This window comes from Nyctereutes procyonoides, unplaced genomic scaffold, assembly GCF_905146905.1.
Source record: "Nyctereutes procyonoides isolate TBG_1078 unplaced genomic scaffold, NYPRO_anot_genome, whole genome shotgun sequence".
Classification (NCBI taxonomy): Eukaryota; Metazoa; Chordata; class Mammalia; order Carnivora; family Canidae; genus Nyctereutes; species Nyctereutes procyonoides.
The window spans coordinates 35,027,777-35,055,189 of NW_026575052.1; the positions used below are offsets into that span (position 1 = coordinate 35,027,777).

General features: G+C 41.7%; 1 protein-coding gene across 2 annotated transcripts in view; it reads right to left on the minus strand.

Moving 5' to 3' along the window:
• Positions 1-292: 292 nt before the first annotated feature.
• Positions 293-27,413, minus strand: part of RGS7BP (regulator of G protein signaling 7 binding protein) — a 101,922-nt gene continuing 74,801 nt past the window's right edge. For both annotated transcript variants that reach the window (XM_055332924.1, XM_055332925.1), the window contains exons 4-6: positions 24,458-24,605; positions 16,478-16,548; positions 293-5,780 (exon numbers count right to left, since the gene is read on the minus strand). In XM_055332924.1, coding sequence (XP_055188899.1) covers positions 5,689-5,780; positions 16,478-16,548; positions 24,458-24,605 — 311 coding nt within the window. In that variant the 3' untranslated portion in view covers positions 293-5,688. The remainder of the gene's footprint in view (positions 5,781-16,477; positions 16,549-24,457; positions 24,606-27,413) is intronic.

A 27,413-nucleotide genomic window follows, 5' to 3' on the forward strand; every position in this document is an offset into this window, starting at 1 on the left:
TATCAGGAAAACTGAGTTAAATTTAGAGACTCACTGCTATTGTCAGGGAATACGTTCCAAAGCCTGCTTTAATCCTTCCACTGTTGATTCATCTTCACTTAATTTGTACTTTCTCTCTTCTCTTCTTTCCTCCCCCCCCCCTTTGTCTGGATCTTTATTCTATCTTCCAAAGTTATGGTGCTCTGGTGTTTCCTCTCTGGATCCCCACTGCCCACGCGTTGACGACGAGGAGTAAGTCGAGGGGGTTGGTGGGGAGGATGAGAGCAAGTGGTTTCACAATGTCTCACTTTTTTTCAACTTTTATTATTAGTTTTTATTACACAAGGAATACATATTCATTGTAGAAAAATTAGAAAACACAGAAAAGCAAAAAGAAAAAATAATCACCCATAATCCCACTACCCATAAATAACTACTATTAACATTTTAGTGTATGTCCTTCTAGCTTCTTATGCATATATATATACATACGTAGATATATTTATATATAATTTTCTTTTTTTTACAAATATTGTGTCATACTATACATACGGTTTTATAACATGTTTTTTCATTTAATATATGTCGTGAACATTGTTTTTTATTCCCTGAAAAAATTACACAGATACTACATGCTCATTGTGGAAAAATCAGAAATTACAGATATGCAAAAAAGAAAATATAATTGCTCCAAATCTCACCTCCCAGAGATAGATGCTGTTAACATTTCAGCAAATATCCTTTCAGATGCTGTAATGCACACTGTGTATGTCTATTTTTAAAATCAGAACATATCATGTTCTTCTGTAACTTCCTTTTTTTATTTAACAATATAGCTGTTTACTTCAATAAATAAACATCTAGTGCTTATTCGTAATTGGTGCACAGTATTCCATTGAAAGGATATACCATATTTAACCAACCCTATATTGTAGGCTCATGTTTTTTCCATTCCTCCAAATAATGCTCCTAGAAACATCCTTTTTTTGCATATATTTTTTGAATAATGAATGAATGTATCTTAGTTCATTTTTCTTGACTTTTTTTTTGAGGAGAATTTCCCTAACGTGGAAGTATTTGGCATACACAAAAAATATACTGCCTAAATATTTTTCCAGAATCAATTTACACTGTTGTTGACTCTGTAAGAGAATGTTCATTTCCATACTTCCTTCTTGTCCCTGGGAACTATAATTCTTTATACCCTTTGTCTTTCTGATACATAAAAAGGAGTATATTGTAATAATTTGCATTTTTGATTACTAGTTAAATATTTTCATATTTATTATTTGTTCATTAATTTATAGTACACTGCCAGTTTATGTCCTTGGCTCAATATTCTACTGGAAAGTTTGATTCTTTTTGATCATAAAATGTTATTTACTCATGCATTCATTATTCACTCACACAATAAATATGTTTTCAGTATTTGCTTTGTGTCTAGCACTGGGTTAAGTATCAAGAATATAACAGTAAGCGAAATAGACATGGTTGCTGCTTTCCTGAACTTCCAGCTTAGTGGATATAAACAGACAAATAAGTAATAATTTAATAAGTACAATGAGTAAGCAATGAAATGCAAACACTTGGTTGGGAAGGTTGTAGATCTTAGAAACTTCCCAAGGGTAATGGAGCTTAAGCTCTTGATATATACTAGGGATCGATGCTCATTGTTGCATATCTTTCAAATTTTGTTTTCTCTTAATTTGGTTTGTTATTTTTTACTGTATAGGCATTCCACATTTTAATTGGTCTAATCCATCCATCTTTTTCTTTTTTATTTCTTCCTTTGTTGTCATGCTTAGAAAGGCTTCTTTTCCATAGTAAAATTCCATAAATATTTGTCAGTATTGCCTACTAGTCCTTTTACATATTTATGTGCTTTAACATCTAAATCTGTGCTTCACCTAGAATTTATTTTGTTGGAAATTATGAGGTATAGATCTAGTATTTCCCCCAACATATGGCCAAACCAATCATCCCAAATTATTTAGTAATCCAACTTTACTCACAGATTTGAAATGCCATCTTTATAATGCACTTAATTCCTCTATGTTCTTGGGTTTATTTCTGATCTTTATACCTAATTATCATGATTTATTATGGGCCAATAGCATCATTGGTTTTTCCTCATCCTATCTATTGTGATCTGAAAGCTGAGCATTTTGCATTTGGTGACGTTTTAGAACACAAAGAAATGATAGATAGTGCTTAATTAGGTTTATGCGTGTGGCATGGGACGTTAGTCTGGATGATATCCTTAATCCTTTCAACTTTGAGACTTCCAGAATCTGAATTCCATATGGGATACTGTTACCTGGTCCCCCCCTTTTTTTTTCCTGTCTAAAATGTCTTTGCATTTATGGTCTCTTCTTATGCTAAAGCTCAGCATTCAGTAGGTGGCAGTATTGCCACACAGTAAATATCCAACCATTGGAGGAGCACCGAGGAACAAAATGATCTGGATTTTAGAATTTCCCTAAGAGCTTTCATTAAAGGAGGCATCAGGGCTGTGCTACTTCTAAAGCCTTCTTTGTACCCTTGATCAATAGCACAACCAGAAGTCTGCAGTCACTCTGTTCCTAGAGGCGTGCAAAACATCAGTATTTTAGAGTGATAACTTGGCCTTGTGGGCATTTGTGCACATACCTTATCCACAAGTGTCTTTGAGCCCAACCACTGACTGATTTAAAGCCTGGAAATGTGGTTTTAAACAATATGATTGTGGTGGGATTCAGGTGATTTTTATTTTCTTTATACTTGGTGGTATGTTTCCGATTTCCCACAAAGAACATATATTGCCTCTGTAATCTGGAAAAAACAACAACGATGCATCAACATGCGATATTAAAATTATAATGGTTACATGGTGAGGGTGTGCCAGGAAAAGTTGACATCCTTTTCTGTTTTTAGCATGTGAGCACATGCAACAGAATGGGTTCAGTGTTCTCTCCTTACCTCTAGAGAGCAGCTCAATGTTATTGCTAATCTGAGAGCAAATTACCAGAAGGAAGCCAAGACAGTAAACCTCTATCTCATGGACTACACCTGAGAAAGTCCTTTGGTAGGTGAGAGGAGAGTCGGGTCAGCTCCTAAAGAGATGCATTGGCATATCTAATGGGAAATGGTGAGCTATCTATTGCCATTCTGAGTCAGTGTAGGTCATCATGACTTGGAGCACTGAATTTAATTTTAGGACCGGCTAGTGAAAGAAGATCTATAAATCTTGGAGTGTGTCCACAGGAACTACAAAACCAATCAAAGTCTGGGAAACAGGCACTATGAATAAAAGATAAGGTGGCTGAATTTATTTACCTTAGATATGGAAAGCCTAGCTGGGGAATTAGACAAATTCCCATCTCCATGAATAGCTACTACAGCCCTCCTAGACCTGGAGGTGAGACCTGAATTTATTAACAGTCTTCAGTTGTACAAAGGACAGTGGCACAGGAGGTAAGTGTTCCTTTCATACCAAGACTAAGGCGAGAGTGAGCACAAATTAACCAAGCAGAAGTGATTTAGGTCAAGCATTTAGAGGAACATGCTGAACATCAAGGTTGGGTTTATCAGTTAATAACTTTGCATGAATTAAAAGGAACTAGATTGAAGCTAAGGGTTCCATAGAGTGGAAAGGTGGGTGAAGGCAAAGATGGGAGCTGAGAGTGTGCCCAATTGGGATATTTTGTAATTTCTAAAACAACGGGCCCTAAGTGAATTAACCACGTGGGATGAAAATGAACCATATTCAAAAAAGATATTAAACTTTAGTGAAACCTGATTTATGAAATCACAGTTTGCAGACAAGATAAATCTAGGAGTGGTTACCTGCTTTTCAAAGGGGTATTCATTCTAAGAGTCTTTAAATAGCATATTCCAACAACTGTTTTACCAATATTTGATTTAGAAAGTTATGATTTTCTCATAAAACTTTCAAGGATAACTCTTTATACAAAGTCAGGCATTCCTATAACCATGCATGAATTACCAGTTCATTAGAACACAACTCTGGACTCCAAGAATAAGGCCAAAAACCAGCTGGTATCATCTAGAGAACTGCGTAGCCTTTTGAGGTCTCTTCCAACCCTCTAAGCCTTTTGCTTTCAATCACAAAAGCTAGAAGACAATTCCAAGTATAATTTTCACAACATCAGATATTAGGTTGAACCATATGAAACTGCCATTTTTGTGGGTCAAAACAGTCAAATACCAGCAATTTTGTATAGGTTAATCTAATACAAGAATTATTCTGGTAGCTCAAATAAACCTAATCTCCATCTTCACTAAAGCTAACAGCTTTAATGTATTTATTGTTGGGCCAAAGTATTGGACATATAAATGCCTGTGCACATAAGTACTGAGAAAGTATAGGGTTGGGATTAACGATGCATCTTGGATAAACCACTTATAGGCATCTAGCTCATCCTTTTATTGTACTAGACACTGGTGCCTCTTGTCTTACTTTAGGATTTCTCAGATTTTAGAAAGCAAGAAAAGAAGTCCAAAGGCCTGATCTCTCAACTCATGGGAAATTCTGTTTGGGTAAAGGGCCAAGGAAGAACAGGGGAAAATATGACACAATTTGTATCATGTTACAAGTTTAGTGAGGAAGATCATAACAAAGCTGTGCGCAGAAAAACAAAGCGTGTGGCTTCCTCCTTTCTAAAATATAGTATTGCTTAATGTGTCCTGCTTTCAAGATTCTAAGCATAAGACAAGACACCAAGTACACATTGGAAAAGTCATATCTGCATAGTCATCTAAAATGAGACAAGCTTAGCGTAACTAAAAAGATTTTATTAACGTAAAATGTTAAATATTTTTACGATCTGAGCTAATTCCAGCATGCCCTAAGATTTAACACTATGCTGATGTGCAGACATCATGCTTCAGATTTCAATTAGAACAAAATGTGATAATATTCAATTTTACATTTGAGGGTAATTGTATATGTTACTACACCATTTTCTACCTGGATTACTTCATTCTCCAAGAAGCTGAAAAAGACACCATTGGATCAAAAGGAAATTAGTTGCCCATATGCATTGTACGAAGGTCTTAGGATTATTGTGTATTTACAAAAATTTAAATACTTCTCATATATGGTTTTTGTTGCATTATAAATTAAGATATCTTTATGTAGAAGCTCTTGGATTCTGAAAGAATGGAAGACTAAATGTAAATGAGTGCAGACAAAGCAATAGGTGAGGTGGTGTATGTTTGATTATAATATTGTTTCTAATAATATTGATTGGATTTTTGAACACAGTTTTGCAGTTTTAGATAGGTTTCTATGTTTAAAGACTTTCATATATGATAAATTGTTCACATGAGATCAGCAAGAGCTAAAGATATACTATTATACATGAAATAATTTTTCTCTGTATAGTACATTTAAAAAAACCTTTAAATAATTTAAAAACCATAATTCTTGCATCTGTCATGGTATGGTTTGGAGCAGACATGCACAATGTCAGTTTTAAAAATCCTTTTAAAAACAGCCTGCTTTTCGAATCTTTTTTTTTTTCCCCTTGACAGCAGCTGCTTTCAAATGTAAAATCATTTAAAAGGGTAGGGGGAGGTGAATAAAAGTAATAAGGAAGCATAGAAAACATAGTCAAAAACCAATAATTATGGTTCAGCTGTCTGGAGGTCCTCAGGTTCTGTGATATTTTCAGGTCTTCACGATCGTGGGTTTCCAGGAGGAGCTGCCTAGCTTGAGACCAGACAACACAGCCCAAAGAACCTTCTCTTCCGTCTTCTAACCAGGGGGTAGGGAGTTAGATTTAGAAGGCTGCTGTCATCTGTGATGGAACAGAATGTACATATGAGCGAATTACAGACACAGTAACCTGGGTTTTATGAATTGGCTTTTAAAATCCACCTTTTTAAGATCAAGGTTTCTTGACTTCAGCATTATTGCCATTTAGGACCAGATAATTCTTTGCTGTGTGGGCTGTTCCGGGCACCATAGTGGGTTTAGCAGCATTCTCTGGCCCTACTTACTCTCTAGATGATGGTAATGCTGCCCCACCAGTTGTGACAACCAGAAACGTCCCCACATGGGGACGAACGTTCTTTGTTTAGTGGTGGTGGTAGTAGTGGGGGCACATAGACTGCAGTTGAGAACCACTAATTAGAATCAAACAAGCAAGCTGCTTGGAGGCCCTTTCTGAGTTGGGGGAAGTATAGCTTTTTAGAAAGAGCCCATGCTTTGGGGTAAAGTTGGCCTCTTTTCTAAACCCACCTCTGCTATCTCCTAGCTCTGTGACTTTGAACGTGTAAATTGAAACTTGCTAAGCTTCAGTTTTCCCAAATGTAAACTAGGGTTTACTAATACTTACCTTAGATGAAGATTATATGAAATACTCTGTGAAAAACATGAAGCTTGGCTGGTATCCTAGGTGCCTAGCACAGAGGAAGCATTCAGCAAATAGAGCTATTGTTAACTATTTTTCTTTACCATTGTAAAAGAATGTGATTCCACACGCCTACTTCATGCCTCTGAAAGAAGTTTCTCAACTCTTCCTTGTTGAGTCTTTGGCTAGCGATTTCTATAGATTTCTGTACACAAGGGCATCCTGGGAAGATGGCCCAGTGTTAAATTGGTAAGTTTTGATGTTGAAAGTTTTAGCACGATGACAAGTAGAGGAGGGAAGAAACTGGTAAACCAAATTCAGTTTAGTGAGCTGGTTTTGAAGAAATGGTGCAAACCAAAAGAGAGGGTGGGTAGGCCTAGCCTCTTGCAGCAGAACAGGCAGTCTGGTCCCCGGGGCTGGACAGGGACCACAAGGACAGGACTTGGAAACTGCCAGTGTGGGCAGCACTAGGACATGATTGGAATGGAGCTAGGGGCCACCTAATAGTTGGTTGGCTCTGGCAGCTGTTATGTACCTAAGCTTGGCCAGGATCAGTTGCATTATCTTCCCAGAGCAGAGCCAAGGGGGTTCCTTCCTTTCCCCATCCGAACCTTGAGGATATAGGACCTTAGGAAAGAGTCCAGAATCAGGAACTGGATGAGGGGGTGGATAAAGTGAAAAACGTGCCTCGCTTCCATAAAAAAAAAATGAGTTTGGAGATGAGGTTGGCTTTTCTTGGTTACTGAGCCTGGACGCTCAGTAAACTATCAAGAGCACAAGAAGTTTGGGCTTTCCAGTCCTCTTCAGTGCAGTGTGTCATCCAAGGGCCTGGGCTTTCCCTCCCCTTCCCCAAAGGCTGCCGTGTGTCATACTTATTTGTAAATTAGCATCACTCACTGGTTCCTTGGAATGGCGCCCTATGCTATACATTTAGATGGAACCAAAGTAGCGAGTCAGAGTCAAGGAAGAAAACAGGTGCCCCAGCTGAGGACACCAAATGAATCAAACACGGTGTACTCTCCCAGTCTCCATGGATGAATATTCTCTCTTAAGATTCATATTCCGCTAATGGGGAGAAAAACCGGATGCTCCTTGTCTTTTCCGTGGTGAAAAGCATTTCACTATATTCTGGATGTCAACATTTTGAGTCTAAAAATAGGACCTCTCCCTTGTATAGTTAAACTTGCCCCAAATAGTGAAGACTCTGAAAGCAATGTCAAACACTGTATGTGAGCCTCATTTCTCAGGAGAATCTCTCAGAGATGATTCATGGTCTATTTAGAACAGAAAGAAATGATAACCCCCTTTTCTCATGAGTTTTAGGACTCTTATTTCTTTGACCACCAAATGATCAACAAACTTAACCTACTTGGAGATGGCAAAGCTACAGCAGACTCTGAAGAGTAAAGACTTTCATTTTTTGGTATCTCTTTGGATACTGGCTATGCTTCCTGAAACACAGGTTCACCAGGAATTCAGTGGTTGCTCGAACAGAATCTTCAAAACTATGAAGATATTTATAGGGAGGAAAAGTCTCCTTATTTCCATTTAAGACTTGGAAGATCTATTTCCCAAATGCCCGCATATATCCTTCCCTTGCTGCAAACCCTTAAGAGATCTGGGGAGTGACCTAATGGGTATTTATATATTATAAAATGCAACATGGATGTGTATTGTTCCCACTACATGCGGAAATGTCAACTGCATGTTGTATTTACAGAGAAACTGTGTGTGTGTGTGTGTGTGTGTGTGTGTGTGTGCGCGCGCGCGCGCGCGCGCTGCGGGGGCATGTTTGCTCCCGTGTCCTCTTCTTTTTGTATTCAAAGCACACAGGTATTATTCACAGGTATTATGAGATTCATATCAAGACTGACCTTTGTATCTGTGCATTCATTATAGTGAATCAAAAGGCCTTTTGTGCTATTGAAATTCTCCTCACTCAGCTTCTTTTCATATCTACCTGCCTATATATAGTTAGATAGATATACACACATACATTCACTTGTGAGTGCTATATATACACGCACACGCACGCACACACAGCACTCACATGAATAGAAGTGTTAGAATTGATGAGAAAGTGCTCAGATGCTCAGCAGAGGACAGGCTGCCTGTAGGACAACTGCTGGCTTGGGGCATCTTTGTGGAGCATTTGTGACACCTTTGCCTTGCCTGGAGCTTGTCTGAACATCACCTAGGGCTGAGGTGACACAAAAACTCCAGAAATCCTTGGCAGAAATTCAGAGCAGCTTTCTACACCCTAGGAAGCCGACACGGACAGTAAATGCTGAAATCCACCAGCAGTCAATATGCCTGGAATGGTCTGGAGTGGATTCAACTCCAAGGAAAGATGTCTTTCCACATTGATTGAAATCCTGTCTCTGAAATTACAGGCTGCCAAAAGCCTGGGAACAAAATGGAACGTTTCCCCGCTCATTCTCAGCTTTCTGGGCTAATCCACCTGATCTTGCTGGAAAACCTTTGATTTTTATTGTACATGTTTGAGACTTCTATAGCATCTTTTCTCCAAAGGGCATGCTCTGAGACAGCTGTAACCAAGGACAGTTTTAGATCTGAAAATGAAAAGTGGAGAAAGGGAAAGGGAGGGAGGAAAGGAGAGGAGATAAGCGGAAGAAAAGGAGACTACGCAATTCAGCCATCGGCAAGTTCAAACCTTGGTCATTTGAAGCTTAATTCCTGGGTATTACCAAAGCCAGGGACACTGGAACCTCCTAGGGCACAATGATACCATTTCTCAATTTTTGCTCAAATTTCCTTTGCTAATACAAGATTTCTTGTATAGATGCTATGTTAAGAAACAGAAGGACATAAAAATATGAAGTTTTCAAATAACTGAACATTTGAGTTTAATGCTATGTTCTCAGATAGAACCAAGAGAAGTGGGATGCCTGGGTGGCTCAGCGGTTGGGTGTCTGCCTTTGGCTCGGGGCGTGATCCTGGAGTCCTAGGATCGAGTCCCACATCAGGCTCCCTGCATGGAGCCTGCTTTTCCCTCTGCCTGTGTCTCTGCCTCTCTCTCATGTCTCTCATGAATAAATAAAATATTAAAAAAAAATAGAACCAAGAGAAGTGCTCATGATATAATGGTAGTTGCAAATTTCTCTTCCAGAAAAAAGAAAGGAGACCATCACCCACTGGTTCTCAAACATTAGCTGCATTAAGCATCATCTGAGGGTGTGCCGAAGTAGAGACTGCTGGCCCTCCCTCCAGAATTGCTGGATCAACGGACAAGATCAACTTAGATCTTTCTTAAAAGTTCCCAGAAAAGCTGATGTTGCTGGTCCTGAGGCCACGCTCTGAGAAGCCCTGCATGAGTCAAAGGCCTGCTAGGTGCAGGCTCCATGTTGGGTGCTGGGGATCATACCCGAGGGGGCCTAAAATGAAGGTGGTTCTTGGTGTCAAGGATGTTTGCTTGAGTAACCATGACGCATCATCAGAAATGCCGTAAGAGCGACACGGATACACAACACTATGACAACTCCTAAGATGGAAATTGTCTCCCAAGCAGAGAAGGAAGAAAATGATCATGGAAAATCATGGAGGTCTTGGTATTGGCTCTGGGCCACAAGGGTTGAGGATAACTTGGACATCTGATGAAGGGGGAGACGGATTTTTCTGGATGGAGAGAACAGTGTGAACAAAGTCATGGAGGTCAGAGGCAACTTGAATGTGGGTTCAAGTAAACAGTCCAGTCAGGAATGAAGGGTGGACTGAAGGGTGGAATAGCAGAGACAGAATTCCCTAAATGTGGCCATGCCTTCTCTTGCCCTCTGCCTTTATACGTGCCTTTTCTTTTTCCTGAAAAGTCCTCCCTTCTTGGACAAATGACAGTCCCTCCTTCAAGCTTAGTTTGCAACTTTATTTCATAACATTCTTCCGATTTTCTTCTCAGTCCCCTTTAGAAACCTCAGTTCTTTCCTCTCAAAACCTAAATTGTGGCGTTCAGGGCGTGTGTCTATGCACACACTCCTTGGCTGGTGCCGATTGTTCTTAAGGTTTCAACTACCATTTATGCGGAGATGCTTAAATATGTGTTTCCTACCTCCCATCTCCCATGTCTCACGTCAGCCTAAGACGTGTACACCCGCTCTTCACCACCGAGCCCCACTCTTGGAGTTCTTTCATCTCCCAAACATCACCGTCCTCTGTCTCTACTGCTCCTCCTCTGTTCTCTCCAACTTAGCAGACGCCAGCGTCCACCCTTCTGTCCAACTGTGAACCTGGGCTTCTTCCTTGACTCTGTCTTTTGTCTTATGCAACCCATTAGCTGTTCATGTCCTCTTCTCTGCCCGCCCCCTCACCCCCTGGCTTCTTGGGCACACCTGAGGCGTTCCTCACCTGGATTTTTGCACCTGCCTCCTAACTGGATCCCTCCAATGGCTTCAGGATAAAGTCCAAACCTCAACGTGGATTATAGGGGCCTTCATGATATAGGCCCACCCACTTTTTAAATCTTTCATGGCTCTTTTCTATCCACTTTCCCAACTAATGAAGTGCTTGTAGTTCATCAAAATGCCCTCCCCTTTCATTTCCTCATCTACCTTCAAGATCCAGAATCTTCTACCTAGGCTCTGGATTTTTCCCCCCCCCACCTCTTTTTTCTTTATCCTTTTTTCCATTTCTTTCTTTGGCTAACTCTCATTCATCCTCAGACATCTCTCCTCTATTTCCAAAAAGCAGTTCTCGATAACCAACAGCCCTCTTCCCCATTCCACACCCCGACCCCTTACAACTCACATCGAGCTAGGTGAGAATCCCATATGTCCTTGGAATGACCTGTGTCTAGCTATTATGGCACTGTTATATTCTAAGCACTAGTTCTTTGTCCAATAGTGCATGTGTGTGTGTGTGAGGTGTTTCCAGAAATCACATGCCCTACCCCCAAAACATTATCTCAATCTCTATGATGGGAAGCACGTCATTTGGGAAGGCTTTCCAGGTGATTCTCACCCAGTCTCTTCTGTTGCGCTAGAGAGCCTCTAGAGGGATACATATCCCCAGCCCCGGACACAGAACTTGGCACATTATAGGTTACCATCACGTGTTCGATGATGGCGGGTACACCAGATGCTAGGGTAATGAGTTTTTCCTCTAGCAGGCAATGAGTAGGCATGTAACATTTGTGAGTAGGGACTGAACCCAGAGTAATGCATTGAGAAAGTGCTATGTGATCGGTGACGTGTGAATTAATTGGAGGAGAGAGGGGAAGTACATATGGCATACTGAATCCTGGATGGCAAGTGGCTGAGATTACTGAGGATATGGGGCTGCCAGCGTAAAAACTACTCAGAGTGACATTCAGACCCCACATTGAAGCACATAAAGTCTTTATGGGAGTCCCTGGTGAAAGGACCTAAGAGGTCATCTGTAGGCAACCGGGTGGTATAACTGCCTAACGGTCTTCAGCCAGAGAGCAAACGCTTCTGCATGACATGGCTAGAGTGGATACGGGAGGTCCAGACTGGAGTGGACCCAATATGAACCTGGGGCAACTGTTTCTAGATCCAGTTTAGTCTGGAGAAGCCCGGCCCTAGGAGCGGACCCATTCTAGAACAGATTCAATTCCCAGCTGATCCGCTTCAGACTGATTCTGACCAACAGATTCAACAACCAGATTGTAGGCAAGAGTGAATGAATGCACAGACACACCCCCTAGCCTTCATTAAGTCAGAATTCTGGAAAAGGTGAAACTGCCTTTCAGGCTGAATTTTTTTTCCTGCCAACTTGTTTTGTTTGACTACAACAAACATCTAGAAGATGCTTGTCCTTCACTTTCGGTCTCCTTTTAGCCTTTGTCAGTCACCTTGTGGGCTCCCCACAGGTGGTTCCATTTGTAATCCATTTGACACAGCAAGACTATCATAATTAATGAAGCTCCCTACAGCACTGCCAGTGACCCAGAATGTAGGACAGGAGAGGCGCTGGAGCAGTGGGAAGAAGAGCGGGCTGAGAGCCAGGAGACCTGGACATGGTCAGGAGCCTGCTGTGGGGCTGACTTAGAAAGAGGGCAGCTCACTTTTCTTTCATGCCTTTGTCTCCAGCCTTAAACGGGAAGGATGGGAAAGAAAAGGCCCTGCCTAAAACGAGGGCATCATCACGAACCATTAAAACTCCTGCACTTGGCCGCCTCCCTTCATTTGTCACCGAAAAGCAATTTAAAACACACTTGAGTTGTCAACTCAAGGGGTGACTGTGGTGGGAAAGGGGGAAGACACGATTGAATCTTTAAATGCTAAAATAAACATGGAAGTTTCCGAGGCGAGGAGGAGAGTGAGGCCCCGAGAACACTGGCATCTGGGCGCTTCCAGGGTAGGATCCCCAGAGCCCGCCTGGTGGGATTTTCACATGGTCAGGGTTGGAGGTAGGAACACAGGGAACCAGGAGTGGCATCTTTTCCCTTTTTGTCTCTCTGCTTCAAACACACATGGAATAAAAAGAGAAAGGAAAGAAGAAGCCAGAAGAAAACCAGATGGCTTTCTATAATGGTTTTCATCCAGTTACAAAGATGTTTTGACAATAAGGTCCTGGAGAAAAGGCCTGGAATATATTTTTCCACATTTCACCGCGCACTGTTTCTTGCATATGTTCACCTACACCCATATAATAAACAGAGCAGCTGCTAAAGGATTCCAGGAAGGTCACGGGAAAGCTCCTGCGCTCTATCCTGGTACACAAAGTCAGACACAGGAATCTGGCCGATTTGTTCATTAAAATGATGCCATATGCATCTGCTAAAGAATGTTCCCAGAGGGACCCAAGAGGGCCTGCTCTCCTTCCCTCGGGCCTTCTCAGACGCTCCGGTTCAGACTTCCATCCCCCTTTCTCTCCTGGTCAGCTCATAGTGACATCATGCTATGAGTCCCCAGGAAACTTCAAGAACAAGAGCTGTGGCATCACATGCCAAGGGGCCCATTTTTTCCCCTAGGTGAAGAAGCGTTTATGTGAATTGAAGTCTTCACCTCAATTTGTTTTTTTAAATTGTTCTTCAAAATCCTACTGCCTTAATATCTCTTGAACAGGTCCCTGAATCTCCTAGCTTGTTCCTTTTCAGGTTCTAAACAGATTTAAGGTTTAAATCCTGAGTATCAGGACACGTGGGTGGCTTGGTGGTTGAGTGTCTGCCTTCAGCTCAGGTCATAATCCCGGGGTCCTGGGATTGAGCCCCGCATCGGGCTCCCTGCAGGGAGCCTGCTTCTCCCTCTGCTTATGTCTCTGTCTTTCTCTCTCTCTGTCTCTCATGAATAAATAAATATAAACCTTAAAAAAGAAAACAGCAAATAAATCCCGAGTGTCATTTATTTGTATTATTCCCATTTATTTGTGAAAAGGGAATAATACATGCTTTTCCTCACAGTATCAATCATATATTACTATTATTATATTGAAAATATATTTAAAATTCTACTTTTTTTCTGTTGATAAAAGTAATACAAAGTCATACAAAATATGTCTAGTCTTCAGGATGATAAAAATGCCCTAAGTAAATAAAATGAAATTTCTGTTTTTCCATTACTGCGTGTTTCGGGAACTGTCAGATGTATTTCCATGAGATGTAGAGGGAATGTTCTGGGGGGTTTGATTTAAAACAGAGACCACATGGCACATGTACCGTTCAGTGTGAGGGCCCTGGCAGTTGTCCTCCTGGGCAGTGGATTGTGGGGCCTCCCCGCTGTCGACCAGGGGTACTTGCCAAACATATGAAGAAACTGAGGATAGCTTCAGACCTGAACTCCACCCCCAAGTCCCAGGGACCAATGTTCTGTACTGCAGGCTCAAGGCCAATGAGCAGTAGCAGGGGTGGTTCTGTTTGGTGAGGACGGGGCATCTCCCTGAGCCAAGCCGGGCGGGCCTGCTGGTAAAGAATACCGGTACCACCAGCAGTAATCACAGTAGAGCCTCAGTCCAGCGTCTGCTCTCTGAGAGGTTGGGAGAAGACCCAAGACCTGCGGTGCTTCATTTAACCCCCCCAATGGCCCCCTGGAGTAAGTGATGCTATTCTCTCCTTTTCAGGGATGAGGAATTTGAGATGGCTGGAAGTGAAGCTGCTTGCTCCATGGCACAAAGTTGGTAAGTGGCAGAGCCAGCATTGGAACCCAAGGGTTGCCTTCATCCAAAGTCCCCGGTCCCCATCACCAGGCGTGTTTCTAGCAACAATCTGCCATGCTGTGGGCAGAGGCCTCTCTCATCACCACACCGCATCTGCTTCCTGAAACCCCTGCAAGGTGCCCACAGTGCTAACACCCAGGGTTCAAGCCAGTTAGTCTGCTCCCAGGGCCCACATTTATCATGTATGCTGGCTGTTATTCTACTATGTTCTAGGCATTGCTCTGGGGACAGAAGCATGTAGAGGCCCTTCCTCATGCAAGTTACATCCTAGGGAAAATATCTCCCCATTCTGTGTCACAGTGCATATTCCCAGAGGCTCTGGGATCACATCCCACAGTCCGTGTGACCTTGGCTAAGTTAGCTCATCTCCCTTTGCCTCAGTTTCTTGTAAATTGGGAGACATGAATAGCATTTCCCCCAGAGATGTTACTAGAATTAAAGAGGTTAATACACATAAAGTATTGAGGGTAGTGGTAGTGATATTGTGATTTAGGATAAGGCATATGTGATATATACATATATATATATATATTTGGCATATATGATAGGCATATATAAGGCATATATGATTGATATATATATATATATATATATATATATATATATATATATATATATATTTTTTTTTTTTTTTTTTTGGCTTCCATCTCTTTCCTGGCACAAAGCTCCTAAAATCCCTGGAATTTCCTAAGTGATGACAGCAGTAAAGGTGTCTTTTGTTATGTTAATAGGTTACTTTCAAAAGCCACCTAAGGATGGGGGCTGGTTGCTAGGAGAACCGACTGTGTGATTAGAGGGCTGGAACTTTCATTCCCACCCGAAGGTCTGGGGAAGAGGAGGAACTAAAGATTGAGTTCGATCACCAATGACCAGGGATTTAATCACTCATGCCTGTGTAACGAAGCCTCCATAAAAACCAACAAAGGACAGGCCCGGAGAGCTGCCGTGTTGGGCACGCGTGGAGACCTGAGCAGCGTGGTGCGCTGGGGGAGGGATGGCATCTCCTTGTCCTTCCCCACGCCCTCCCCTTGCATCTGACTTCTGGCTGTTGCTGAGTTACCTCCTTTTATAATAACTGGTGATCTAGCACATAACATGCTTCTCTGAGTTCCGTGAGTCGCTCTAGCAAATTAACCTGGTGCGTGGAGGGGGTCCTTGGAACTTCCAACCCGTACATCTCAAGTGGTGGGAGAGGGCAGTCTCGTAGCCCTTAGCTCCGGGGATCTGCAGCTGCATCCAGGTCATCTCAGAATTCAGTGCCCGTGTCCACAGATTGGTGGTGTGGAAAACCACTCCTGCACGTTGGAATTGGGTGCAGACATCACAGTGGCAGGCCGTAAGACCTCAATATATGTTAATTATTATTACTTCTTTTAGAATACTAAATAAACATCTAGATGGCAGAGGTCTTTCTATGGAAATTTCTCTTTCTATCTTTTCCTTTCCTTTCCTTTCCTTTCCTTTTTCTTTCTTTCTTTCTTTTCTAAAGATTTTATATACTTATTGAGAAAGAGAGAGAGCACACGCAGAGAAAATTTCAAGCCGACTCCACCCTGAGCACTGAACCTGAGGCAGGGCTTGATCTGAGGACCCCGAAATCATGATCTGGTCAGCAACCAAGAGTCAGACATTTGACCGACGGAGTTACCCAGGCACCCCCCCCCCTTTGGATATTTCTCAAGTGTCCTCCTCTAGGCTGTAAACTTCTTAAAGACAAGAGCCAAGTCTCCAGTTCTTTTGTTTGCCTCACCTGAGGACACCTGCTCTTGACGGGGGAGGCCAGTGGGGAAGGCCTCTGTTTGAGGGTCAGAGTGTGTCTCTGCTCTACTCAGAGCACAACTGTGTTCACCTGAGGGGCTCCATTTCCATCATCATATCTTCTTGAACAGAGAAGAGTGTATACTCAGTGCCTTCCATCGTTTGTGTAAAACAAATTTGTAATATCTCAAGAAACAGGTCCCAAGGCTATCACGTCAAAAACATCCTGTGCCTTAAAGAGAAACGACAAGACTTACCTTGATTTTTCAATGGTAAAGGCATAGTTTCCCTGAGTTTGCTTAAAAGGTTTTTCATTTCTCTCATGTCTCTGCAAAAGTGATAAAAAGAAAAAAAAATCAGCTGTGAGTTTTTGAAATGCAATCCCAAACAGTCTGTTCTATGAGACAATCGGGAGACGAGTCTGTGCTTAATTGTACTAGCTCTAGTTTCCAGTAGGCATATATTAAATTTATTTTGCTTTTACAAGAAAAAAAAAAAATCTGAGACTGATGGCTGTGGAAGGAGTGAGAGCGACTCTGGCAAACATTTCCACGGGGCATTCTGCTGTGGGAGCCCTCGTCCCTGCCTTCAGTTGGACCTGGCTGGGGTCAGAAGAGTCTCTGGTGACAAGGACAGTATTGCAGCTTTATGAGAGGGAGGTCAAGGACATGCAAGTAGAGTAACAGGGGTCCTCGGGGCCAAGCTGAGGCTGGGTGACGTTGCTCTCAGACTTTCAGGTGAGATGGCTGCTGTGGTTGTACAGGTTCACTTGCTACTGTCCCATTCCCGTGACTGAAATTCAATGTCCCACAGGAGTTAGCGATTCACAAGGCTCAACATTCATTAAATTGACTTGGACTGATGGGAGACTGAAATTCTAAAACCTTCAGAGAAGAGCTCTTCACAATGGCAGGAGAGACATTGTGGAAGACAGAGAGAGAGAGAGAGAGAGAGGGAGAGAGAAGCACCTGGGACAGAAGGACCTGCCCCTAGCACCTCGCATGTAGGTAAGCCACTGCGTACCTCCAACATCGCTGCGCTCACATCTTAAGAGTATGTGTGACCCCCAAATCACCAAACCATGGAGCAGGAAGCCATTCCAAGGGCTTCTAGTTTGGGGTAGGGGTCAGTTGGACTTTTCAAATCCTTGGGGCAGTAGTTCTCCCCATGTTGAGTTCTCTCCATGTAACTCATCCATTGGAGTTAGTGCTCTTGAAATCATGGGACATCGTGGTAGATTTCATTTACAAGAGCAAAAATCAGATACGTCTTTTTCAGTTAGCTCTAGGATAGGGACGAACAGCAGCAGGTACTGAGGATTTAAGAAAGCCTTTTGGGGAAGGGTCATCTGAAAGTTGAGGAAATTTTATTCACTAACTTATTTTTCTTTTGCTCTATGAAGAACGAGAATCATCATTTAATTTTCCATATGAAATCCTTCAGTTCCTTGCGGTATTTCTTTACAAAACTCTTTTATAGGCTCCACACCCAATGTGGGGCTTGAATTCACAACCATACGATTAAGAGTTGTAGGCTCCACAAGCTGAGCCAGCCAGGCGCCCCTGCCCCAGTCCGTTTCTTGATATACAACTGTTCTCTTGAGTATGGTTTGAGGAACACTTGTTCTAGGGGAGGCCAGGGACCCCACAGCATCTCTCCTTAAGCACCGGCTAATATGTAAAAAGGAACTCTTTCTCAGGAATAGCTAATTGGAGGGGGCACCTGGGTGGCTCAGTAGTTGAACATCCGTCTTTGGCTCAGGTTGTGATCCTGGGGGCCTGGGATCGAGCCCTGCATCAGGCTTCCTGTAGGAAGCCTGCTTCTCCCTCTGCCTATGTCTCTGCTTCTCTCTGTGTGTCTCTCATGAATAAATAAATAAAATCTTTAAAAAAATCTTTAAAAAAAAGGAATAACTGGAAAAGGAGAAGAAAGCAGCTTTGTGGGTCAGGTGTAGAAATAAACATAAAAAAATCAGAATCCTTTCCCATAAGTATGAGGATACGTCTGTGGGGCACAGATGTCTATAAGGCCCAAAAGGTATTTCTAGAGAGAGAAGGTGAAAGGGGGGGGCTAGGAAGGCAGGGCCCCACATCGAGAAGCTCAAGGGGCATATTCTGATTTCCTGTAAAATCCTCAAGGGGCAGATGGGATGGGAGGTAGGCGGGCCGACCGTGGGAACTGGCTGGGAGTGCAGAATGTGAGACTGAGGCAGAGTCTCCCCAGAAAGCACCAATTCTCAGTCCTGGTGCTCCAAGGAGAATCACCATGTTCCAAGACCCCGCCCCCTGAGAGCCTGATACAGCTGGTTTATGGGGATGGGGGCTCGGGAATCAATGTTTTTAAGAAGCCCTCCTGGGTGACCCACCCAGTGTTAGGCGCCCTGATGTTTTAGGGCAGAGAGGGAGAACTCAGGAAGCAGCCTTACCAGACCTGGGCTCCTGAGCCTACTTATTTCAGCCATTCCCACCTCCTTTGAACCTGAATCTGGGCTTTAGGGCTGAACTTCAAAACTATGGGTTATACTCTCCCGTTTCTTTTTTTAATTGAGGTAAAATTGGTATCGAACATTATTGAAGTTTCAGGTGTCCAACATTACAAATTGCCATCTGTACGTACTACAAAGTGATTACTTCTGCAGGTGCAGTTAGGCTCCAACACCCTACAATTGACCCCTTCCAACCATTTCGCCTCCCTCTATCCCCCACCCTTCCCCTCTATAACCGCTAATCTGTTCTCTTGTATCTGTGAGTTGTTTTGCTTGCTTTGTTTTTGTAGATTCCACAGACGAGAGGGATCCCATGGTATTTGTCTTTCTCTGTGTCACTTATTTCACTTATCATAATACTTTCATGATCCATCCATGTTGTTCCAAGTCGCATCTGAGCAGTATTCCATTAGGGTGTGCGTGCACTCACACACACACATCTTTTTGTGGTTTTCCCATCTTTCTTTTTGTAACTGATTTCTAGTTTCATACTATGATAGTAAGGAAAGATACTTGATATGATTTCAATCTTCCTGAATTTACTGAGACTTGTTTTGTGGCCTAACATGTGATCTGTCTTAGAGAGTGTTCCATGTACACTCGAAAAGAATGTATTCCGTTACTTTTGGATGGAGTGTCTGTATATATTTATTACGTGCATCTGGTCTAGTGTGTCATTTAGGGTCAATGTTTCCTTATTAATTTTGGATTTGCATGATCTATTCGTTGATGTAAGTGGGATGTTAAAGTCCTCTAACCATCAGTACACTGCTGTCAGTTTCTTCTTTTAGGTTCGTCAATCTTGGTTTTATATATCTGGGTGCTCCTTTGATGGGCATATATATAGTTAAAAGTGTTATATCTTTTTGTTGGATTAACCCTTTTACATTATGTAATGCCCTTCTTTGTCTATTACCACAGTCTATGTTTTACATAGACTCTACCCCCAACATGGGGCTTGACTTGGATTCATGACTCCAAGTTCAACAGTCACATGCTCTACCGACTGACTCAGCCAGATGCGCCCCCCCCGCCCCCGTTATCACAGTCTTTGCTTTAAAGTCTATTTTGTCTGCTATGGATATACCTACAGCAGATTTATTTTCATTTCCATTTGCATGAAATATCTTTCTTCCCTTCTCTTTCAGTCTCTGTGTGTCCTGAAGTGAGTCTCTTGTTGGTAGCCTGCAGATGGATCCTATTTTTATTTATCCCTTCAGTCACTCTATGTCTTTTGATTGGAGAGTTTTGTTCCTTTACATTTAAAGTAGGTTTTGATAGGTAAGTACTTATTGCCATTTTGTTAATTGTTTTCTGGCTTGTTTTGTACTTCCTGTCTGTTCCTTTCTTCTTTCTCTCTTACCCTGTGGTTTCATGGCTCTCTTTAGTGTTTTGTTTAAATTTTCTCATTTTCTTTTGTGTTTTTTATGGTAAGTTTTTGCTTTGTGACTTACCATAAAGTTCACAAATAAGTTCCTATGTATAAAATGGCCTATTTTGAATTACTAGCAACATTCCAAAACTTTACATTTCTTCTACCTCCTGCCATTTTATATTTTTGATATCCCATTTTACATCTTTTGATTCATTAATTAATTTTTAAAGATTTTATTTATTTATTCATGAGACACACAGAGAGGAGAGAGAGAGACAGACACAGAGACAGAGACAGAGACAGGCAGAGGGAGAAGCAGGCTCCATGCAGGGAGCCTGACCTGGGACTTGATCCCGAGTCTCCAAGATCAGCCCCTGGGCTGAAAGCAGTGCTAAACCACTGAGCCACTGGGCTGCCGCTACAGCTTTTAATTTAATGTACACTTTAAGTCTTGTAGCTTCAGTTAGCTGTACTATTTTTGTCTTTTAACCTTCATAGTTGCTTAGAAAGTGACTGATTCACTACTTTCACTACATATTTACCTTTTCTGGTAGGATTTTGTATATATTTCCTTGTTATTAATTAGTGTTATTTCTTTTCAGTTTAGAAAAGTTCCTTTAACACTTACTGTGATTCTGGGTTAGTGGTGATGAGCTCCTTATAGCTCTCGCTTATCTGGAAAACTCTTTTTTAAAAACTATTTTATTAAAAATATTTAATTTACTTATTTGAGAGAGAAAGCACGAGCAGGGGAAGAGGCAGAAGGTGAAAGAGAAGCAGGCTCCCCACCGAGCAGGGAGCCCAATTCGGGGCTCAATCCTAGGACCCTGAGATCATGACCTGAGCTGAAGGCAGATGCTTCACCAGCTGAGCCACCCAGGTACCCCTTGCTTGTCTGGAAAACTCTGAATCTCTCCTTCAAATTTTTTTTTAAGTGGGCTCCATGCTGGGCACAGAGCCCACTGTGAGGTCTGAACCTGTGACCCCAAGGTCACCTGACCTGAGATCAAGCATCAGACACTCAACAGACTGAGCCACTCAGGAGACCTCTCCCTCAACTTTGAATGATAACTTTGATAACTTGCTGAGAATTCGTTTCTTTTTTTTTTAAGACTTTATTTATTTATTTGACAAAGAGAGAGAGAATGACCCAGAGACCACAAGCAGAGGGAGCAGGAGAGGGAAAGGGAGAAGCAGGCTCCTGGCTGAGCAGGGAGCCCGATATGGTGCTTGATCCCAGGACGCTGGGGTCATGACCTGAGCCGAAGGCCAAGGTTTAACTGACTGAGCCACCCAGGTGCCCCAACTTGCTGAGAATTCTTGGTGAGTTTTTTTCCTTTCAGCACTTTCCTTTCAGCTACTCTCTCCTGGCTTGCAAGGTTTCTGCTGACAACTCTGATGGCATACTTACGGGGTTTCTTGTGCTGTTTTTAAGATTCTCTCTTATCTTTAACTTTTACCATTTTAATTATAATTTACCATTTTAATTATAATTATAATTACCATTTTAATTATAATATGTCTTGTGGATCTCTTTGAGTTCTTTTTATTCAGGACTCTCTATTTCTTAAATCTAGATTCCTTGCCCAGATTAGAAAAGTTTTCAACTATTATCTCTTCAAGTTTCTGGTTTCTTTCTATAAGTTTTCTGGCCTTTTTTTTTTTCTCTCTTCTTTTTCTGGAGCCTCTATTATATAAACATTATTCCACTTGATATCTCAGAGGTCCCTTGAATTATCTTCATTTTTTACAATTCTTTTTACTTTTTGTTCTCCTGCCCAGATGACTTCTGTTGCTTTCTCTTCTAGCTTGTTGATGAGATTTTTGGCTTTATCCAGTCTGCTCTTGAACCCCTTTAGTATACTTTTATACTTTTTAGATCCTTTATGGTATTCTTCAGCTCTGTAACTACTCTATGGAACTTTCTTATATTTTCTATCTCTTTGTTGAGGATCTCCACGTTCATCCATTCTTCTGAGTTCACTGAGCATCTTTATGACCATGACTTTAAACTCCTTATCAGGTGGGCTGCTTATGTCTTTTTCATCAATATTTTTTTCTGCTGTTTTGTCTTTTTGTTGTTGTTGTTATTATTGTTTGTTTGTTTGTTTGAAACATAATGTTTTGTTGAAACATTTGGTCTTATTCTCTGTGTTTGTTTGTATGTAATAGTCAAATCAACTACCTCTTCCAGCCTTGAAGAATGTCTTTGGGCAGGAGAGGTCATGTGGAGCCCAGATATGCAATCCCCTCTGATCACCAGAACTAGGTGCTCAAGGATTATTCTCTGATGGGCTGCACATACCCATATGCTGTACCAGGGTTATATCTGTGGTATGCGGGTGGGTGGGATTGGACCTTGGCCTGGCTGTGACATGTGCTTTTGCTCTGATGGTGAGTGGGATTTTCACCTGGGCATGCCTGCCAGCTCTAACAGGTTAGAGAGATAGTTCCAAAATGGTGCCCACTGACACTAAACTTAGCAGGGTAGGAAGAGGTCACATATATAGTGGCCACCAATGTCTCTGTCTCTGGATAAAGTCCCAACATTTTCCTGTCTCTCTGTCAGGTGCTTTAAGATTAGTAAATTGGTTTCCTTCATTTATGATCTAGGTACTTTTCAAATTAGTGTTTTTGTGCTGGGTCCCAGGGCAAGTGAATCTGTGCATGAGTCCATAAGAGTGGGTTCTCTAGTCTCTTGAGTTTTATAGTTATCCTGGATGTACTCTTCATTGGCTTTTAAAGCCTGGCATTTAGGGCACTTGTATCTCTCATTCAGGGTCTAACTAAAGGTTAGAAGCCTGATGTGGAGCACAGGCCCCCCCACTTCTTAGGAAAAGTTATATACTTTTTGAGGTCCCTCCTGATTATGGGTCACAGCACTTATGGTGTAGTCTTTTTTGGCAAGGCAGTGTCTTTGCCTCTTGTACCCATTTCAGTGCTGTATTTCTTGTCCTTTGTTGTGGAGGCTCCATGCATCCAATTTTTTGGTCTTTTTCAGAGGAAATTATAATTGTGTATTTGTTGGATCCATAGGACGGAGTAAGTTCACATCTTTTTATGCCACCATCTTGAACCCAACTGCACTCTCTCTTATTTTTATTTCCAGCCATAGCTGGCTTTCTTATAAATTCAGAAGGCTTAGATAGCTGCTGTGCAAGGTTTCTGTAAGGGAAAATGTCTTTTCTGATGGATTATGCCCTGATCATGGCACTGTGGCAGATATTTCTTCCTGGGAATGGAGCAAAGCATTTTCTATTTCATAAATTAAGATAAATCATTCCCTCACCATTTGTCTATAGCTGTATCAGACCGTGCCAAACAGCTTTATTGTTTGAATTGTTAGATTTCCAAGCTTATACAAAATCCAAGTTTTATTAATAGCACATAATTACCACATGGTTCAATTTTCTATAAACACAGAAATTCAGTAATTAGCTTTAGAATTATATTACAATATGAAAGTAGAACCACAATGGCTATAAATGCCATTGTGTGTTACATTTCTAAAAATAAAAAAAAATAAAATGTTCATTATCTTGTCAATGATTCAACTCCACACAAAGCCCTCAGTGGAATTGCCCAGTATTCATTCAACTGCTTTGTGTCAGCTCTGGGGACATTAGTAGCAAAGGACATGATATCACTGTGGAGGCCAGTAAACAAGGGCCTCATCCTCCAGCCTCACAGAATGGCATTTTTAGCATCTAGATGAGCCATGGCACTTACTATTATATTATTATTGCTTCCTTTCCCCAAATGAAATTAAATCACTGTAGAATCTTTTCTTCTTAAGAAGGAAACTCCCTCTACTGCTTGTTAAGACAAATGCATTAGCTCACTTTGACCACTAAGCGGCCATCAGCTACATTCTGGGAAAGTTTGAGAAGGGGCCTCTAGGAACAACTGTCTGTCAAATGGACAGAATGCTTAGCTCCTGACTAGCAGTTCAGCAGGCCATTCCCTACACCTGAAATCCAGGAATCTACTTACAGCGTCTTTGCATGATCGTGGATTCTTCTTCTTTAGATAAATGGAAATTTTGGTACCCGGCCCAGGGAGTGAGCTGTGATGGTATCTAGATTCAACGGTCTTCCCTCCCAAGGAAGCACACTGTTTTCATTTCCATGGAGACACAGTGTGGTAGTATAGGATAAAAAGAGGCCTGGGAGCCTGTGACTGCGGGAAATTCTGCTATCATTCTACTGTAGGATTCGGACTCTCTACCTTCTGTTACCTCAGTTTTCTGAGATTTCTGAAATCTGAATCTTGAAGACAAAAGCTGAATCTGAAAGAGAAAAATCTCATCTTTCACAGCCCCTAAGAGTATTAACTGGAGGAATACTGGCAGCCTATTTAGGGTAACTTCCCACTTACCTTTCAGTGTTCTCAATGTCTGTGGAAACCTGCCAGGAATGTTGCTGAATATCTACAGGGGATGATGAGGAGTCCTCTAGAGCAGGTGTTTCGGTACTCTCCTCAATTTTGCAATCCAAACTCTTGGTTCCCCCGCCAGTCTCCTTTCCTGAGTTGGGGGCGGTGAGAGGGGGTGTTGGTAAAGAGAAAAGGACAAGAAATCGTAAATTCAAGTTCTATAGCCAAGATATCATTGCAAGGATTGTCCGTGCTTTGAGTTATAGGCTCCATTAACCCTAATAAATTTCTGACTATTAGATACAATATTAATTCAGTTGTTTCTGACTAACATGAATATAGATATCTCTATCTCTAGCTATACAAATATATGTGTGTGTGTGTGTGTGTGTGTGTAGCATGTTTCACAACATTCTGGGAAAGATAGTTGGAGGTCAATGGAACCTTAAGATCAAGCTAAAAGTAAGGGCTTAGTCTTTGATGGAGTACTTGGTGCTCTGTTATCCATTCCTAGTGAGGTAGATCAGGTTAGCTTGGGGGGGGGGTGGTTCAGCTTGTAAAATAGGGCTGCTTTTTGGTTCTTTGATTCAGAGGCAACTAAGAGGACCAGGAGCAAGTGACGACCAGCAGGAAGAATGGGTGCTCCTGCCCTTCTCTCTGACTCTGACACTGGCTATCTTAGATTCATATCCCTTAAACAAATACAAATTTTGGGACCGTGTATGTGGATAGTAGTAGTATCTTGGTATATAGCAAACAGGAGAGATTGTGGACTTGCCTTCCATTTCCTTGGCTTTCCAACCTCCTTCAGTTTATGCTTTTATGAGGAAATAGTTCAGCCTCAAGGTCCAGACTTGCTCTGCTGAGACCATAAAGTGCTATCACCTAAAGTGCCATGTGCTTACTAGGTAGCCATCCACAGCAATGCACTGCCAGTCCACTAAGACTTGTATTTACCATTACTAATCTCAAGGGAATAGATCAACACTTCCTAGAAACAAAGCTTCAAATTGGTTCAGCAATGAACTCACAAAAAATTAAATGGGAGAGTAGTCTATGGCCCAGATACCCACTGTTAAAACATCTGTCATTCTGCCCTGACCATTTGTCATCTGCAATGGTGTGTCCTCATATTCATGGGAATGGCCTGTGAAGCTGGAGAACTGAGTTTTATCAGTTGTTTATTCACGGACTCATTCATTTATTCACTTACAAATATTTCTCAACTGTCAGCTAAGTATCAGATCCTGGGCTTGGTGCTAGATTGTTTCTTTTACTTTTTTACCCAGTGTTATTTGTAGTACGTTGATGTACCTATAGACTAGTTGTTAAGAATTTGTTATAGCACAATATCATTGAATATTCATGAGATAGCAGCTATACCAGATTACCTCTTAGCTCAGTTTCTCTAAACCTGATGTGTTTTTTTGCACGGTTAAAAAAAACAACATAGGGGCACCTGGGTAGCTCAGTCGATTAAGCATCTGCCTTTGGCTCAGGTCATGATCTCAAGGTCTAGGATCGAGCCCCACAATAGCAAGAAGTTTGGTTCTCCCTATCCCTCTCCTCCTCCCCCCTACTCGTGTTTTCCCTCTCTCTGCTCTCAAGTAAATAAATAAAATCTTTTAAAAAAATAAAAAATATATAAACAAAAAATAAAAACACTTGTGAATAGGATGGTAAAATCTAATAGGAAGAATATCCCTTGGATGCTTGACTGGGGGAGATTAACAAAAATCTCATCCCTAAAAAAATAAAAAAAAAATAAAATCTCATCCCTGTCACTTCTAACCTATATGGCAGCAACACAAGGAAAAAGAGACAAATAATTAAGTGGTAATTAACTGTGCACCATTCATCAACCTATAGTAGAAATGGACCTCTGACTATTCAGCCAAAGCACAAACACAAGTTTACTCATGAGAACTTTTGGTCCTTTTGTGTGTACTTTATGCACATTGATCCTGGGTGATGGAATTGCTTTTCCAATTTTATGGTATGCTGTTGGGGTGAAATTTAATTACGCACGTAATTTAGCATATTATCATTTCGCAGTCGGAGGGCACTGACCTCCTAAAAGCATTTGCACTGGCTTCCTGGGAGTGTACCAAATACAGTCCATCTGCCACCACCCCCCACCCCCCACCCCCGCTGAGCCGGGTCAGCCTTAGGATACAGTTCTGCAGGGGGGCCAAGGTCTGCGAGAGAAGCAGAAGGGGGGATCCCCAGACAGCCCTCTGCTCCTCAAAACTCTGAAGGATTGGGCCATCTGAAAGCACACATGCTCCCGCAGTACTCCTGGGGAGTTGAAGTACATTCGGGAGCACAGTATGCTCTGGGCAGCAAAGGGGGGAGAAAGAAGATACAGAAACAGACTCCATCCTCTGCCTTTGGGCTTTGCTTGGCTTGGAGGCACCGTAGCCCCTGTCCTGCGGTCAGAGCTGTCATTCAAATGAGAACAGGGGAGGACACAAGGGAGCGTGATACTCTTTCTTGGAGTCCTCTCTCTACCTCCCTCATATGTTACACACATACACACACACACACACACATACTTTTTACACGAAAAGACAGAAATAGAATCCAATCCACAATTAGTTTGTTTAAACTTGCTCCCTGCAATAATTCTCCTTAATAAGACAAATATTATAATATCATTCTATAACTTTTTCTAGGTAAAATCACTGTTCCTATATTCCTGAAACACACCTGTGACCTTGTAATGCCAAGGCATAGCCTCCTTTTCCTTATTTTTCAGTGGCTAGTTCTAACTTGGCTCATGTACATGAACAACAACAACAAAAATAAAAGTCTTGGATGTTGGGCTTGCAGTTTGGTGTTGTCTATCAGTTCACAAAATCTCCGCAGAATCTTGGTCATATTGTATCTTCTCTGGCTGAAACATCTTAAAAGACAGAAGGGATCAATATGAATTTAAAGGCTTTTCAGTTCCAGAGTA